Here is a 16764-nt window from a genome sequence, read left to right as displayed (position 1 = left end):
TGGAGACACGTAGGATTTGGGTTCGGACATCGTTCTTGCCTGTGGTCCAAAGAATAGATTGGAAGAGCGGGCTGTAATCAAGGCCAGAGCGATCATGGTGATGAACTGGGGTGACGGTGGGGATGACGTCAAGGACAGACTCTGAATACATTTAGGAGGAAGACTCAGTAGGACGTGGTACATAGGTTTCATTACCTTGTAAATTTGGGGTTGTAGACTTTTGATTTTGTAACTTATTAAAACCTGACAACTGTGAATGTTTGCCTCCATCATCAACCATTCCAAAACATGGTTTTTAAATGGTGCATATATAAATGCAACATTTTACTTAATGCCCTGCCATAGGATAGGTAAGTTGCTTTTTCCCCCATTATAAACAGTGCTATGACAAGCATCTTTGTACTCAGTCTCTGCACACATCTCTTCTTGAAGATAAATTTCCCAAAACGAAGTTATGGAGTTAAAGGCTGGGGGTGTCTTAAAAGGCTTTTGATGAAAAAAAAAAAATTGTTACATTGCTCTCCAAAAAGTATGCCCCCATTAATATTTTCAGCAAAAGTGGATGAGAGTGCCTATTTTCCTGCATCCTTGCCAGCACTGAGTCTTACTGTTTTTCTTCATCATTGCCAACTTTATGGGGAAGCAAAGGGTAGCTTGCCGTTTCAATATTCACTTCCTTGGTTACTATTAAATAGAATCCTGGACTCTTTGAGCTGGAGGAGACTTGGGACTCATGTAGTCCAATGCCCTCATTTTGCAAACATAGAAATCATGTGCCAGAGAAGTGAAGTCTCTCTCATAAGTCACATGGCAAACATGGGGCAGGAACCTAGGACTGCGCCTCCTCTGGGGGTGTCCCCCACTGTGCCATGATGTGTTGGCCGTTGGGGTCAAGATGGGGATATCTCGCTTTCGTCACTGAAGTTTCTTCTGGTATGGTTCATCTTGTCCAAAACATCTCTTGCTGTCGGGTAACGAGAAAAACAGTATACATTAAAAAGAGCTTCCTTCCTGTCCCCATTAAGAGATGAAACACTTTGTACACCCTGAGCGCGATCTATTTACCACAGCAGAAATTGTCATAAATGAAGTGCCAGGTTCCCAGGGAACTCGAAATTATTGGGATCGGATTCCCGGCCGAGGGCAGGACAGCTGTGCTGAGGGCTGGAAGGCCAGCTTGTCGTTTTCTGGCTGTGTGACTCAGGCGGGCCCTTCCCCTCTCTGAGCTCTGGGTGCCTCGTGCGTGAATTGGGGACCATGACAGTGCTTCTCCCTGAGGTGGACACAGGGACCGATGATGCATCGTAAGTGCTCAGTAAATGCTCCCACAGGAAGGGGGCTCTTTGGAGTCATGGGACAGTGGTCTGCAGCGGCCCCCGGATCACGGAGCTGGGAAGGAGGGTGTGTACTGGAAGCCCGGGTTTTGGCACCCTGCACGGTGTGCAGTCATGAGCTCAGAGGCTGGGGAGACGCCTGCCTGGGCTTCCGTCCCAGAAGCATGGTGTCCTGGACAGTGACTTTAGAGCCACTCGTCCCCTCTCGGACTCAGCTTCCCTTTCTGTATAATGCTCCGGTTGCTAGATGGTGAGAATTCCATGGGGAAGCTGCTCTCGGGCCCCAGGCTGGGGGATGTGCTGGACTCCGGTGTCTGCTGACTGGGCTCTCGGGCTGTCTCAGCCTTGGGCGTGGTTCTCGGTGCCGTGATGTCTGTTTTCTCATCTGCGAGCTGGGATAATAATGCCTCCATGACACGGGGCTGTTGTGTGTGAGGTCGGGGGTGGTAGAGACACCGAATTTGGTGGCTCGTCTTGGGTGCTGCCCTTTAGCTCATCCGTGGTGATGGAGAATCGGTAATCAACAACGCGTGAGGGTCAGAGGCCGTCGCCATGGTGAGAGTCTGGCATTAAGCACGTTCGCATGATCCAGGCCCAGCTCGGTGCTCACAGGCCTTCATCCCCGACTCCTCCCAGGAGCCCTGGGTGGTCCCTGTTTTACAGATGAGGAAACTGAGGTTCAGAGGGGACCAGAGCTGGCCCAAGGCCGCACGTCTGGTGAGTGGTGCAGCTGGAGTTTCACTCTGGGCGGTGTTGTGTGTTGGGGGTTGGAGGGCTCTGAGAAGCCACTCTGAGGCGTGTGGGTGAGTGTGAGTGAGCGTGGGCGCCTAGCGTGGGTGTGCAGGTGGGGTGGATGCTGGCAATCGTGTGCAAGCCCTGGTTCCCGCGGGCGTGCTCCAAGTGTGAGCGACGGGGTCGCGGCGTGTGTGAGGAGTGGGCGAGCCGGCACGTCTGCGCACGCGTGTGCGTGTGGTGGCGTGTGCGGCCGCTCTGTGCAGGTTGTGAATGTAGATGTGCATGGGGGAGGGGCGGGGGTGCTTGGGTGGGAGGCAGACAGGCTGGGAACCCAAATCAAAGGCGATCGCTCGCTCAGCTGCCTGCTCTGGGACCGGGGGACGTGGTTGCCACTTCTGGGTCCCCTTCTGCCCTGGCTGCAGGGACCTTCTGGGAGCCCGTCCGCCCTCGGGCAGCGGGTAAATATCACTGGGAGGAATGACACTAAGGACAAGTGGGTGCTCTTGTCATTACAAGAGCACGAGTACAGACTCCCCCGGCCCCTGGCAGTCTCGCTGTAAAGCAGGGAGCAGCGACGATTTGCTTATTTCACAGACAAGACGGGGGGCCCAGCGGGTCCAGAGAGAAGCCCAAGTCAGTGGCCGAGCTGAGGCTCAGGCTCAGGTCTTTGTCTTGAAGTCACCCGCGCTTCCCTCTACATACCGGCCTCCTGTGATCTCCTTGACACCTTAGAGCTGCCTATAGGGTAGTGAGTGCCCCATCACTGGAGGCATCCAAGCAGCTGTTAGGGTGGCAGAGGCTAGCCGGGCATCCTGGATTCTTGGCCGCATGGTAGGATCCTTTCATCTGTGAAGACACCGCCCTGCTGGTCCCCGGGGCTCTGATTCCTGCTCGGGATTTGGGGCATCCTCGGCTTGGTTTCTTCAGGAAGCGTCTGAGCCCTCATGGGTGCAGTGTGGGGCTCAGGGGCACAGTGATGGAGGGGACCTCGGGGTCTGGAGGTCTGGTAGCAGTGCCCTGGGTGACTGTTAGCTCCTTGCTGGTTTGGACACGTCTGGTGGGTTTCGGGTTTTGTGCAGTGCCCGGCCAGGAGCTGTGCAAAAGACAGGGCTGTGAACGCCTGCGCGTAAGGCTTTGGGCTTTCCAGACTGGTCAACCACGTGTCGCTTTGTTTCCCTCCTTGGCTGACCAGGACGGGACCCGCCTGTGCCCCTCACCTGCAATCTGAAGGGCGGGGGGAGTTGCTAGGGTGTCAGAGTCTGGGGTCCCGACATGCTGTGGCCTTTGGCTGCCCCTCCCAGTTTCTCCATCCGTCCCCATCTCTGAGACGGGATGTCACCTTTTCTCAGCCCCAGAGAACCCTGATGGTGCCACCTAGGGGGACGTGCCCCCTGCCTAGTGAGCCCAGGCTGGGGGTGCCCAGGAAGGGGTGCAGGGCAGCTGCTGGCTTTGGCACTCTTGGTCTCAGGAGGGGGCCCCAGGAAGCTGGCGGGACATCCTGGCCATCATGCTTGGACTCCCTGGCAGGGGAGGAGGAGGGGGGCTGGAGGAATGCGGCTTTGAGGGATGTTTAACGCAAGGCAGAAATAGCATTCTGCTTTTTATTTCAGGCTTGCGTTTTTCGGCGAGGAGGCAGACTCAGGGTGCCTCTCTCTCCTCTCTCTGTCTCTGTCTCTCTGTGTCTCTGTCTCTCTCTTTCTCTCCCCTTCTCTGGCTCCCCCACAGCTCTGGCCTTTTGGGAACAGAGAGTGGGTTTTTTTTGTTTTGTTTCGTTTTGTTTTTTAAGTAAGATGCTGCCGTGGGAACCAGAAGGGGCTCTGGATGCGGAGGCAGAGCTGAGTTCAGAGCCCCTGATTTCCATGGCCCAACCCGGTGGCCACTTCCTATTCTGAACCTCTGCTTTCTCGTCTGCAGTTTTGGGGAGCGGAGGACATGAGTCGAGATGGCTTCTCGGGTGGGCGGTGGGGTGTCAGGAACTTCTACTCAGGGATGCGCCAGGCCTGGGTGCAAATCTCAGCCCCTGTCATTAGCTCTGGGACCTGGACTAAGGAGCCTTTCCACTGAGCCTCCTTCCTTCATCTGCAGAATGGGCAGACATGATAATCCCTCCTTCCAGCACTGGGGAGGAAATTAATGTGGAAATATTGGCAAAAGAGCCCAACACTTCTCAGGCTCTCGAATCCATCCCCTGGGTCTTCGTGGCCTGCCACGAAAATGGGAAAATGCCTCCAGTGAGCAGGCTTGCTACCAGGGCGAGCGAGGGTTTGTGGCCGGGGCGAGAGGCATCTCGGAGGAGGCGTTTCATCCGACCCTTCCCCTTGCCTTGTCCCTCTGGGCTGGGGCAGGACCCACCCTCATCCACACTTGCACCAACAGCCAACAACTCTTTCCACGGAGGTGCTCCGGGCCCAGCCAGTGACCCCCAGATCTGCAGGTGAGGGAGGTCACGGTTAACTCTTCCTCTTCCCAGTCGGCTGTGAGGCCCACAGCGGTGAGGAGGGGACCATGTCCTGTTTTGTGGTTCACTGTCTCGTGAGTCACCGCTGTGTCCCAGCTCTGAGGACGGTGCCTGGCACGATGTGCTGAAACGACTGAAAAAAAAAAAAAACCAAATCCATGAACGAACAAGCTAACGAATGAACGAAGTTTTTCCCATCCATCTCTGGTCCTCGCTTTCTGTTCCTCTCCAGCCTCCTCCTACTTCCTGGGCTGGAAGATGGGGAGGGTTCACTGGGGGTGGGGTGCCCCAGGCCTCAGCAGGACTGGCTGAGCAAGGACCCCAGGCCCCTCTCGCCTTCTCGCCAGCCCGGCCCCCACTTCCAGGCCCCTCCCCCTCCTGCCTCTTTGTAGGAACCAAAAGACTCCTGTTCACAGGCAGGCGATGGGGCTATTTTTGGCACTGTGGGGGAAAAAGCGCATGCTTCCCTTCTGTTCAAAAATATATGGTATATGAACCGGGCGGACGAGGCGCTCGGCAGGGCTCAAAGCCCGTGCCGGCTGGGCTCCTGCCCCCGGCCCCGTGGTCCTGCGCCTCCCCCCGGCCCGGTCGCCCACGTGGCTCCATTGGGCAGTATTGTTTCCAGACCGCCTGCGACGAGGCCTTGCTGGGCCCGAGCGGAACATGATCTTCATTAAAACTCAGAGCAGCCATCATGATGGGGAGGAACCGGCCGGTGGCCCGTACCGATTTGCGTTTCCTGCGTTAGGTTCTGTGGAGCTGGACGTGGCTGTGAGAAGTGTCCTGGGCGCATCTCGAGGCAGGAGGCCCAGCCAGCCAGCTACAGCAGGAGGGCAGGAGGTCCCGGTGCCCGCATGAGGCCAGGGTGTCCCTGGGTCGCCCGGCCGCCCTTCACGACCCGATTCAGGAAGCGTTCGTGGAACAGCTGTCTCGTGCCAGGCCCTGTGGGTGCCAGGACACAGGGCAGATTGCACGGACGGGCTTCCGGTCCTCCTGGCGTTCACAGTGTTCCGGGGAGACAAATGTCAGGCCGGAAGAAGCATCAAGACAGGGCATGGCCCGGTACCGTGGGAGTCCATGCTCGAGAGGTTCTCTACCTGGAATCCTGAGCAAATCCCCCGACTGCCACAGGGAGCAGAGTTGTGGTTCATCCCCTTCGAGAAGACTCAGAGGCTGGCATGACAGGTGGCTTGTATTAGTGAGTAGTGCTTGGGGCCTTACTTTGTCACGCACGTGTGTGCGCGCGTGTGCGTGAGAGAGTTTTAGGCAATAAAAGTAGTCGTGCGTACTCTCTAACTTATCCACCTAAAACGAGTATAACGCATGCCTTCTGCAAGAACAGAAACACACTGAGCACCTACTGTGTGCTAGATGCAGTTACATAGCTGTGACTTGGGCAGGCACAGCTCCTGCCCCGTGAAGCCCCGAGCTACTGGAGAAGGACAAAATTGGAAAATCCAGCCGTCACGCAGACAAGAACAAAACCGTTTCTCATGCTGCTTCTCTGAGGTCACTCTTGTTAGCATTTCACCCAGTTCCTTCCAGTCTTTCTTCTGTGTCTGTGGCTCTGGTAGGTTTTAGCATCCTCCGTTTTCTGACGAGGGAACCGAGGCTCAGAGAGGTCGACTGACTAATCCCAGCATCACAGAGCCGGAACGTGGAGAGCCAGTCTTCGAACCTATGTCCATGTGCCTCGATGTGCGTCCCTCAGTCAAAGCTGGTCGTTCATAGATCAGCAGATATCGGGGACCTTTGCTTCCCAGCCCCAGCAGCGCTTTGTTGGGCAGGTGACCCAGTTCAGGAGTCAGGCAGGACGTAAAAATGGTCGCGGACGAGGCGCTCGGCAGGGCTCAAAGCCCGTGCCGGCTGGGCTCCTGCCCCCGGCCCCGTGGTCCTGCGCCTCCCCCCGGCCCGGTCGCCCACGTGGCTCCATTGGGCAGTATTGTTTCCAGACCGCCTGCGACGAGGCCTTGCTGGGCCCGAGCGGAACATGATCTTCATTAAAACTCAGAGCAGCCATCATGATGGGGAGGAACCGGCCGGTGGCCCGTACCGATTTGCGTTTCCTGCGTTAGGTTCTGTGGAGCTGGACGTGGCTGTGAGAAGTGTACTGGGCGCATCTCGAGGCAGGAGGCCCAGCCAGCCAGCTACAGCAGGAGGGCAGGAGGTCCCGGTGCCCGCATGAGGCCAGGGTGTCCCTGGGTCGCCCGGCCGCCCTTCACGACCCGATTCAGGAAGCGTTCGTGGAACAGCTGTCTCGTGCCAGGCCCTGTGGGTGCCAGGACACAGGGCAGATTGCACGGACGGGCTTCCGGTCCTCCTGGCGTTCACAGTGTGCCGAGGAGACAAATGTCAGGCTAGAAGAAGCATCAAGACAGGGCATGGCCCGGTACCGTGGGAGTCCATGCTCAAGAGGTTCTCCACCTGGAGTCCTGAGCAAATCCCCCGACTGCCACAGGGAGCAGAGTTGTGGTTCATCCCCTTCGAGAAGACTCAGAGGCTGGCATGACAGGTGGCTTGTATTAGGGAGTAGTGCTTGGGGCCTTACTTTGTCACGCACGTGTGTGCGCGCGTGTGCGTGAGAGAGTTTTAGGCCATAAAAGTAGTCGTGCGTACTCTCTAACTTATCCACCTAAAACGAGTATAACGCATGCTTTCTGCAAGAACAGAAACACACTGAGCACCTACTGTGTGCTAGATGCAGTTACATAGCTGTGACTTGGGCAGGCACAGCTCCTGCCCCGTGAAGCCCTGAGCTACTGGAGAAGGACAAAATTGGAAAATCCGGCCGTCACGCAGACGAGAACGAAACCGTTTCTCATGCTGCTTCTCTGAGGTCACTCTCGTTAGCATTTCACCCAGTTCCTTCCAGTCTTTCTTCTGTGTCTGTGGCTCTGGTAGGTTTTAGCATCCTCCGTTTTCTGACGAGGGAACCGAGGCTCAGAGAGGTCGACTGACTAATCCCAGCATCACAGAGCTGGAACGTGGAGAGCCAGTCTTCGAACCTATGTCCATGTGCCTCGATGTGCGTCCCTCAGTCAAAGCTGGTCGTTCATAGATCAGCAGATATCGGGGACCTTTGCTTCCCAGCCCCAGCAGCGCTTTGTTGGGCAGGTGACCCAGTTCAGGAGTCAGGCAGGACGTAAAAATGGTCAGCTCCCAGAATGCACTTGTGTGATGTTTTAAATACCGGACTTCAAGTTCTGGAGTCACACCTGGTTCTCAGCGCCACTGCGGACGGACTTTGGCCTTTGGGCAAGTAGCTTCTCTCTAGGAGCCTCGGGCTCCTAATCTGTGTAATGGAGATAATCGAAGGCCTCGCCTCCCAGCATCGTTCAGGCACCAGATGAGATGAAGACGTGCAAGGTGCTCAGCCCCGGACCGGCACGCAGTAAACGGCAGCTCTTTTTATCTTGTTATATTTGGAAGCCCCAAGACAAAGTATGTCATCCTGTAGTTTTACTCGACGTTTCTTGGGGGGACAGTTATTTAACTTATATAGAAATTAAAATTAATGTGTTTTATAACTTTATTTTTAAGAGTGAAACACACATAAATGAGGGAGCAGAATGCAGCATTTGTGGAAATATTTGAGCCAGAACGCAAGATTTGAACTAAACCTTGTTTTGGGTGGCTGCCCGGGGCTCTGCCTCCCCTCCCTCTCCCCTCACGGGCTTTGCAGAGGGCACTCTAGGCAGCCCTCGGACTCCCTGCCACAGGGCCCTGCTCCAGGGGCAAAGCACTTGCCACCACCTGTGAACTAGTCGGAGAGAACATTCTTGTTCCATTTGCCAGATGAGAAAACTGAGGCCGGAGTAGGACATGAAGCCGCAGACTCAAGCTGTATCTGATGGTAAATCTGAAAGTGAGAGGGGTCACAGCATCCTGGAGAAAGATGGAGCCAGTGGGCATTTTGATGGGCACGAGCCAGCTGTTTGCTGCTGGACGGTGCAACCCCAAGTCTCATCCCCTGAGTCCTTGGCCTGTGGCAGGGGCTCAGTGAGTGCTCGCCATGGCGGGGGGGTGGGGCTCGGTGGGCGGCCCCCTCGCTGGGGATGACTGTCTCTAGGCTAAAGCCTTTTTGAGCCTGGCCTCCCCAGTCAAATGGCCCTGGGCATCCACACTTCCCCACCGCTGAGCGTGTCACCTCGGAGGTCTTTGCCTCTGTGAAATCTCAGTTTCCTCGTTAGCTCAGGCTCCAGAGTGGTCTGGGCTGGGGGAGCACCCTGGGGGAGGGGTTCGGAACTGGGATTCGAGCAGCTCTGAGCTGCCTGTCACACCCGTGTTTCTGTGTCCCAGAAACTCTCCCATCTTAGCATCAGCCCCACAGCCCGGCCCTGCCGGCCGCATCTCCTGCCGTGCCCCAGTGGCAGCGTGGGACCCCTGACATTTTATTCTGATACTGTGACTCCCATTGTGATAGCCCACGTCTCCATGTCGAGCCCTTGTCACAGGCTGGGTAGTGCTTCCGGCCTGCGTCCTCCGGTTGGCTCTGAGAGGGGAGTGTGTTGTCTCGGCCACTCGGTGACTGGACGGACGGACAGTGGGTGGGCCCGTCTGCACTAAGGTCCACGCTGGGAGAGAGGCTATGGGCAGCTCCTCCAGGCCTGAGCTCAGGGTGGCAAAGAGCAGGTCCCAGGAGCTGCGAGGCCCAGCGCTGGCCCCAGCCGCGGCCCCGTGAGGCTCTGTGAAGTCCTGTACGCGAAGAGCTTGATGCAGGGCCAGGAGCGACGGAGCAGCTCCCAGGTCTCGTGGTGACCAGCCTGTGCGGGCAGCAGTCTGGTGTCCCTGGTCCCCACCTGCACAGAGCCCTGAAGTGGGAGCAGAGCAGACGGGGCCCTGCCCCGAGTTCCTGTGGCCGCCCCGGGCCCTGCAGCCCGAGGGGGTAGAGGGGACGGCAAAGGAGGCGGCTCAGCCCAAAGTGCCCAGGAGTTCTAGGCAGTTCTAGGCCGGAGGCCGGGCCTCCTTTCCGATGAAATCCTGGCTGCTGGCACACCTCCGGCCCGGCACTTATGGCAAACAGGAATGGGGCGCGTAGAGGGCCGTCTGTCTCCCTTCCCACCCTGGCAGGGGCGACGAGTAATAATCCCGGCCGCAGCGACGGGTCCTCGTGGCTCCTGTGCACATTTTCCATTATGTCTAGGTAGTCACAGCAGCTGTGCCGCGGGCTCCGTGCTACTCATGCGCCCGCCACCTCCATCCAAGGCCACCTGGCTCTGGGTGTCCATTCAGAGCGTGGCACACCCTCCTGTTCCCATAGTGCCCTTTGTGGGGGTCCATGTGGGCTCCCCAGGACACAGGGCCTGTGGTACTCCTGGTCCTTCACTTGTGGCCCACTGGTCACTTTGTGGGGTGCGGGAGCTTTGGAGGCCTGGAGAGCTCAGGAGTCTACAGAGAGGGGGAGGGGAATGGCCAAGTCGGGCCCCCTGTTGTCCCCTGCCCCCCCCAGGGATGCCAGCACGCTTCCATGGGGCCTGCTGGAAACTGCCCACCTATGTCGTGACACAGCCTGTTCTAGCTGGGGGTGGGGGCAATTTGGGGCTGGGGGAGCCCGAGGCACCTGAGGATTGGTGTGTCCAGGTGTCTGCTCACCCAGCCCTTCCTCGGGACCTCCCGCCCCCATCACCTGTGTGTGGCACTTCACAATTAGCATGGCCAGGTAATGTCTGCTGTGAGTGGGACGAGCCACTTACCCTTTCGAGGCCCAGAGAGGGGACGTGACGGGTCCTGCGGCAAGGGAGTGGCAGACCCCTGGAATCCAGGTCCCGTGGGACCCCCATGCTGGGCCACTTTCCCTGCAGGGAACAGCCCCTCCTAGAGGTGGGGGGTGACTGTCCCCGGGGCCAGGCCCAGATGGTCCCCGTTTTCTCTTTTTGTGTCAGCCAGACCGAGGCCCCGTTGCTCGCCTTCAGCTGCGACGGGGCTTGCAGGAGATGCGAGGACACTCGATGTAGCCTTTGTCCCTAGAGATGGAAACGGGGCCTGGGTCGGCCACAGGAGGGTGGCTGTGGGGCCGGGAAGTGCCGTGGTCGGCCTTGGGTCCCTCCAGCCGTGCCTAGCACCCCCGTGGGGGCCACCGGTCTCACTTTCCGTTCCCACCGTGTTTGATCCGAGCTTCAAGGAGCCGCATTTTGCTTTAGGGAAATCAAAATCGGACTCGGCATTTATCCTGGGCCTCAGGGACCAGCTCTTGTGTTTGCTCCTGGCAGACCAGAGCTGTGTGGAAGGGGGGCGGGTGGGGAGCGGCCTCAGGTGTGCTGCTTTGGGGTGGCCACGGTGGGTGCCTGGCGCAGTTGGGGGACACGGGCCTGGTGTCAGTGAGCCAGCCGGGGACCGAAGTCTCGGCGGCAGGCCGGGGCTGGGCCTCCTCCACACCTGCTGCCCTGGTTCTTGGGGAGGCCAGCGGGATGGGGTGTGGAGTGGGTGCCCACCCCCTCCCAGTGGCTCTGCCTGGTAGGAATTTATACTCCATCCATCAGATGAGGATTCTGAGACTCAGAGAGGTTAAGTAACTTGTTCAGAGTAACCCAGTCTACAGATGGCCAAAGACAGGGTGGCCGCCCAGAGCCTCCCACCAGCCCTGTGGAACGCGGCCCGTGTGCTTGAGGATGGCCCACATCCAGTTTTAAATCCTGGCTTCCGAATGAGCTTGGGATCCCCTGGCCCAGAGGTGGGAGCGTGCTGGAGAGAGGCAGCTCGTTTCAAAAATCAGCCCGAGCCGGTGGTAACTGTGGAGGTAAACATGTTTCAGCCTGTGTTTCAGACCCCGCCGTGTGGCTCGGTGACGATGGGGACATCAGTTACGGTTTATTCTCTGCCTCCCATGTGCGGGACACTGGGCTGGGCTCTGAGGCTGGTGCTGGGACACACCAGGAGAAACCCCTTGGCCTCTGGGGCTGTGGCAGGGTCAGGGGGACTTCCTAGAAAAGGAACATCCCAGCTGGTAATGGAAAGGTGTGTAGGGCAGACGGAACGGCAGCTACGGTGGCCTGGAGGCAGGGCCCGTTAGAGGAGCTTAAGGGTGTTGTGGGGTTGGGGCGTGTACAGGGGACCAGGGGCCGCTTGCACTGACGATGGCCTGCCTTCCTCCCAGGCCCTGAGTGTGAGTGCCGTGTGGGTGGTCCCCCGTTAATTTCGCATTTGTATGGGGACTCTGGGAGAAGTGCAGATGGGACCCGGCCACAGAGCGTGAGCCTGGGAATGTCACTCTGGTCATCTGGGCAGAAAGTGGAGGCAGAGGGACCCCGTAGTTGTCCCGGATCCCCAGTGTCCGTGGCGGTTGGAGCTGTTGGGGGCAGGACTCTGGACAGGGCCCCACCCAGCGCTTCTGGTGCCGGGTGAACCCAGGTTGGGGGCTGATAACAACCATTGCAGCTTTTTTTTTCAAACATTGCGGTGACCAGCTGTGTGTCCCTTCATCTGGATTCCCCAGCTGTCAACGGTTTGTCACGTTTGCTGCTTCTCTCTTTCTCAATATTCACATGTATGTTTCTGCACCTCACAAGAAGTGGCAGCCACCCAGACCCTCACCCCTAAAGGTCTCAGGGCACATCTCCAAGGGAAAAAGACTTTCTCTCATACAACCTCTGTACTGTGCGTGCTCCTAAGAAAATCGACAGTGAGCGCATCAGGGCACAGTGTGGCTTCCCCAGCCGTCCCCACATCTTTACTTGGTTTAAATTCCAGATCCAGGACCCAAGCCAGGCACTGCGAGTTGCCTTGGGTGCCTCGTCTCTTTAGTCTCTTTGTCCGGAACCATCCCCTGCCTCTTTTTACCTGTCATGGCCTTGACTTAGTGAAGTGTCCTGGCCAGTTGTCTTGTAGAATATCCTGCAGTTTGGGTGCGTCTGATTATAGCCTCATGCTCAGACGCAGGTTAAATCTTTCCGGCAGGAGAACTCCATGGATAACGTCCCCCCGCGGCATCAACCCAGGGGCACGTGACGTCAGGGTGTTTCACGAAGGGGAGGCAGGTGTGATCAGAGACGATCATCTTTTAATCGTTTATTTTTATTGTGTTTAGGAAAGATACGCATAGCGCACGTGGCTGGTAATTTTATGGCTAAGACCGCGTAGACTGACGCTGGGCCAGGCGAGTAAGAGAAGAGACAGTGAGCTGAGATAAAGGGACGTCCCAAGTGAATCACTGGACGTGTGGACTCGAGACGGTGGCCTGGGCACGGCTGAGCGTCTGGAAACCCAGGCGGAATGGCGAGAACGTGGGTCTCGGTGCGGGGCAGACCGGGGCAGACCGGGGCAGAGGGCCGGCCTTGCCTCCTGGCTGTGGCTCGGATTCTTTCCTCAGATGGCCTCCCCTGGCACACACACTTCCTCCCCTGAACAGTGAGGTGTCACACCGGTCCCCTCCAGTTTGGGGCAGGAGCTGGTAAGCAGGTGGCTAGGATTTGGATGCAGTCCTGTCTGACCCCGGTGGAGGGGCTGGGGGCAGGTGGCCAGGCGTCCAGAGAGCCGCCTGCTGCCCACCCCTCTCCGAGACCCTTCAAGACTCCAGACAGTGAGGCGAGGAAGAGCTGCTGGCCCTGGCACTGTGCCGGGGGACACCTGTGGCCTTATCTGTTTCCAAAAGGTTGATTAGCTCCTTAAAGCATTGGGAAGTGCCACTCCAGCTCACATCCCCTGGGGCCTGGCCGCCTGCTGATTGCTGGTGTTTTGTGTTGGGGACCTTTCCCATGGGGAGGGGCAGCCAAGCCTGTCCACTTCCCCCGACCTCTCATGGCTGCCGCATCCTGGGGGCTTGGTGTGGGGGGTAACTGGAGGCTGAGAGGCCCTTTGGGGATGGCTGCTGGGGTCTGTGAGGGGATCAGGGCAGGATGGGGACTTCTGAGCTGGGAGATTCTGGGGAAACCTTCTCTGGCCCTGTGAGACCCCGTCTAAGGTCAGCAGTGGCCCTGCCACCCAAGCCCTGTCACTGAGCTCCTGCTGTTTATGTGACATGATGCCAGGGTCACACGAGGTCATGAAGACTGTTGGCTGACTTAAGGTGGGGGTACCCGGCTGGGCATCCAAGCAGGGCTCCGGAGGCACAGTTCTGGCACTGCTGTTTCCTGGCAGAGTGACCTTGGGTGACTTCAGGCCAGTTAGCTGACCCTGATCTGAACCTCAATCTCCTCATTGGGAAAACAGGATCACACCTGCTTGTGGGACTTTCATGCAGGTACAGAGCACCACACACCTTAATCTTCACAGTAAGCCCATTCCACACATACGGAAACCGAGGCTCGCAGAGGGGAAGTTCTTTGTCCAAGGACACGCAGCTCGCAAGCTGTGGATCTGGCTTTGAACCCAGGTGGTCTAGTCTGGCTCCGGAGTCTGTGCCCCATGCTCCTGGCCGTGCCGAGTCTCCAGGTTCGGTCTCTGAGCATCAGCCCGTCGGCCTCAGCTGCCCTTCACCGCCAGGTGTGGGTGGCGGGTCCAGAGCAGCCTGGCCCGGTTAGACCAGGGACCCCTCCCCTTTCCACAGCCCACTCTGCCAAAACTGTCTTGGAAAATTAGTCTTTTACACCAGATCTGGCCATTCCAGGAAACCGGCATCTCTCATCGCCGCTGGCTGTCCTTTCATCGGCAGCCCGTGGTGGACAGGTGTCCCCCTCAGTCTCTGATCCCGCTTGTGGGAGGGGCGTGCGGACGAGGAGGGGCCTGGTGGACGCTTCCAGGCTGTGTACTGGGCTGCTGATCCACAGACCTGAGCTCAGACCCTCTCCCTACCGCTCCATGTCCTGCCCTCTCTGTGCCTCAGTTTCCCCGTCCGGAACCAGGGTAGAGTTAACGCCGTCATCCCTCGGAGCTGTTGTCAGGGCAACTGAGCCAAAGCACAGAGACCCCGGGCGCCGATCCGGGCTCATGGTGGGCACTCGGCACAGGCTTGCTCTGAGCAGTTTTGACAAGTGGCCTCAAGTCTGATCAGGCTCAGACAGTTCAGGGACACCTGCTAGGCCCTGCTTCCCCACGTCCTTGGGAAGGGGTTCCAGTTCCTGTCCTCGCCCGGCTTCCACCTGCCACCCCGTGCTCTCGTTCCCATGCTCCTCGTGCGTGCGTGCGTGTGTGCGTGCGTGCGTGCTGCATCCGCTCCTCGCACGTGCATCCCCTCCACAGCCTGTGTTGAGCCCGTTCGAGTGCCAGGCCCCGTGGCAGGACTCAGGAGCCTTCACACCTGTCGCGATCAAATTCCCAGGACAGCTCGCGTGGCCGGCACTCGTACTGTTTTTCCCACTTTACGAATGAGGAAACCGAGGCTTGGGGAGCCGGAGCTGCCTTTCCAGGTCACCCTCGCGGAGAGTGGACGTGGCCTTGGATATGAGATCTTCTCATTCAGTGATTTGAGACAGAACACGGGTTTGGTTCCAACTTGAACCGATTCAGTACTTTTTAGAAAAATATGTTTTTTTCTTCGTTTCACGGTTCAGGGAAGGATGACTATTTGGGCCTGGCTGGGGGTTCAGCCACTTTATTTGGCTCATTTCAACTTTCTGTTCTCGTCTTGCCTGTGAAAGAATCCAGCACTGACCACCGCGAGGGGCTGAGGGCCGGGCCGAGGAGCGGACGGTGCTGGGTGCTGTGGGGCCGAGAAGGGGGCCCGGGCTGTCTGCCGGCCCCCCACATGCAGGCAGGGCAGCCGAGCGCCTGGGGAAGCCAGCGCCTTCTCCGACCGTGCCCAGGACTGAGAAATGGATTAGACTGGATCCTAAATGTTGGACAGTCCTGCCCGCCCACCCCAGGACGGCAGGGAGAAGCCAGCCCCTGCTGTGAGAGGCTGTTCTTGGCAGCCCTCCAGCAGCACAGTGGGCATCAGGAGGGGGTTGGCCAGTGCTGCCCCTGCTGGGAACGCTGAACACGGAGCTCCTGGGACATGTCCTTGCTCAGAGCTGGCCGGTGCCCTGACAGGGGCGGGCAGGCCATGGGGTGGGTGGGCTGGGGTGGGCAGGAGGGAGGCTGCCCAGTGTCTGCCCATCCCCTGGGACACCTCTCTGAACTAAAAGGCTACTTTTCTGTTTTCTCTTGCAGTTACGGAGAAAGAAGTCCAGCAGTGGTGAGTAGCTGCTTTTCCCCAAAATGTTGGGGGGAAGAGGGTGGCGTGTTGGCTTTGTGCCGATGGGACAGCAGTCCCCCTGCCCAGTACGGGGGGAGGTGGAGTGGCTCATCCACAAACCAGTCCAGACAGGCTTTGTTCAAATTTCTCTGTTCTCTACGGGCTGATGGCAATACGAATCAGCTGGGTCGGGGGTTCGGGGGTGGGATTGCCTTGTGTGGCATCACTAAGGGCCACCAGGCCCTGAAGGGTTCATTCCAGGCCCTGCTCACCCAAGGGAGGGGTCTGGACCAGAAGCAAGTAGGTGACAGTCCAAGGCCCGACTTTGTTACTGCATCACCCCGTGGCCTTTGAGAAGTCTCTGCCCCTCTCTGGGGCTTCAGAAGTGATCGTTTAGACGGGATCAAGGATGGCAAGTCGGTTTCCTCTTGGACGCCAGCTCTAATCAGTCTGCAGTGGCCGCCTGGAGTGCCGTGGCAGAAAGGGTTCTGAGGCTGTGTGTCGTGGCACAAACGCAGAGTACAGCAGGGAGGGATTAATACCGTCTGTCATGGATTAGTGATGCCTGTCCTGGCCCGGGGGAAGGGAGGTGGCCTGTTGTCTGACTGTCCTCGCTGGGGAACGTGGAGCAGACAGGGGGAACCCGAGTTGGCGGTGTGGTTGGGGGACCGAGCAGGTGAGCTCGGTGAGCTTGGAGAGCTTCTAGTAAAGTTTGCTGGTTTAGAAATGGACCCTGTCCTGGCTTTGCCTTTTCTCCCTGAGTGACCTCAAGTGATCCAGCTCCTCTGAGCCTCGGTTTCCCCACATGTAGGACAGGGATGGTGATGCACCAGGGAGGCATTTCCTGTACAGGTCGTAACACAGTGCCCAAGAGGTGACAGTCATTGCCAGTGATCTACTGTCCACTGATCGGATGGGAACTGAGGCCTAGATTTGGGTCCTCCTCGTCCATTTTGTCCTCACAGTCACCCATCCCATCGTGGCATTTCGTGGATGAGGCCTCTGAGCCCCTGCGGGTGGGAGACCCGTCCAGGTGCTTGGCGTCTTCCCCCGCTCACACCTGGCCTTCCCCTGGAGCAGCAGGAGGCAAAGGGGCCGGATGGGCTCCAGAGCCAGAGTGCTGGGCTTGAGTCCCGACTCCCCACATCCTGGCTGAGCGACCTTGGACAAGTTACTGGGCTTCTCGGTGC

At 58.2% G+C, this 16764-nt stretch overlaps 1 protein-coding gene across 4 annotated transcripts in view; it reads left to right on the top strand.

Moving 5' to 3' along the window:
* NCS1 (neuronal calcium sensor 1) overlaps positions 1 to 16764 on the top strand; it is a 41926-nt gene that overhangs the window by 9807 nt on the left and 15355 nt on the right. For all 4 annotated transcript variants that reach the window (XM_023532966.1, XM_023532967.1, XM_023532969.1 and 1 more), the window contains exon 2: positions 15550 to 15574. In XM_023532966.1, coding sequence (XP_023388734.1) covers positions 15550 to 15574 — 25 coding nt within the window. The remainder of the gene's footprint in view (positions 1 to 15549; positions 15575 to 16764) is intronic.

This window comes from Pteropus vampyrus, unplaced genomic scaffold (assembly GCF_000151845.1).
Source record: "Pteropus vampyrus isolate Shadow unplaced genomic scaffold, Pvam_2.0 Scaffold95, whole genome shotgun sequence".
Taxonomy (NCBI): Eukaryota; Metazoa; Chordata; class Mammalia; order Chiroptera; family Pteropodidae; genus Pteropus; species Pteropus vampyrus.
This window is presented reverse-complemented; position numbering and strand designations above follow the sequence as displayed.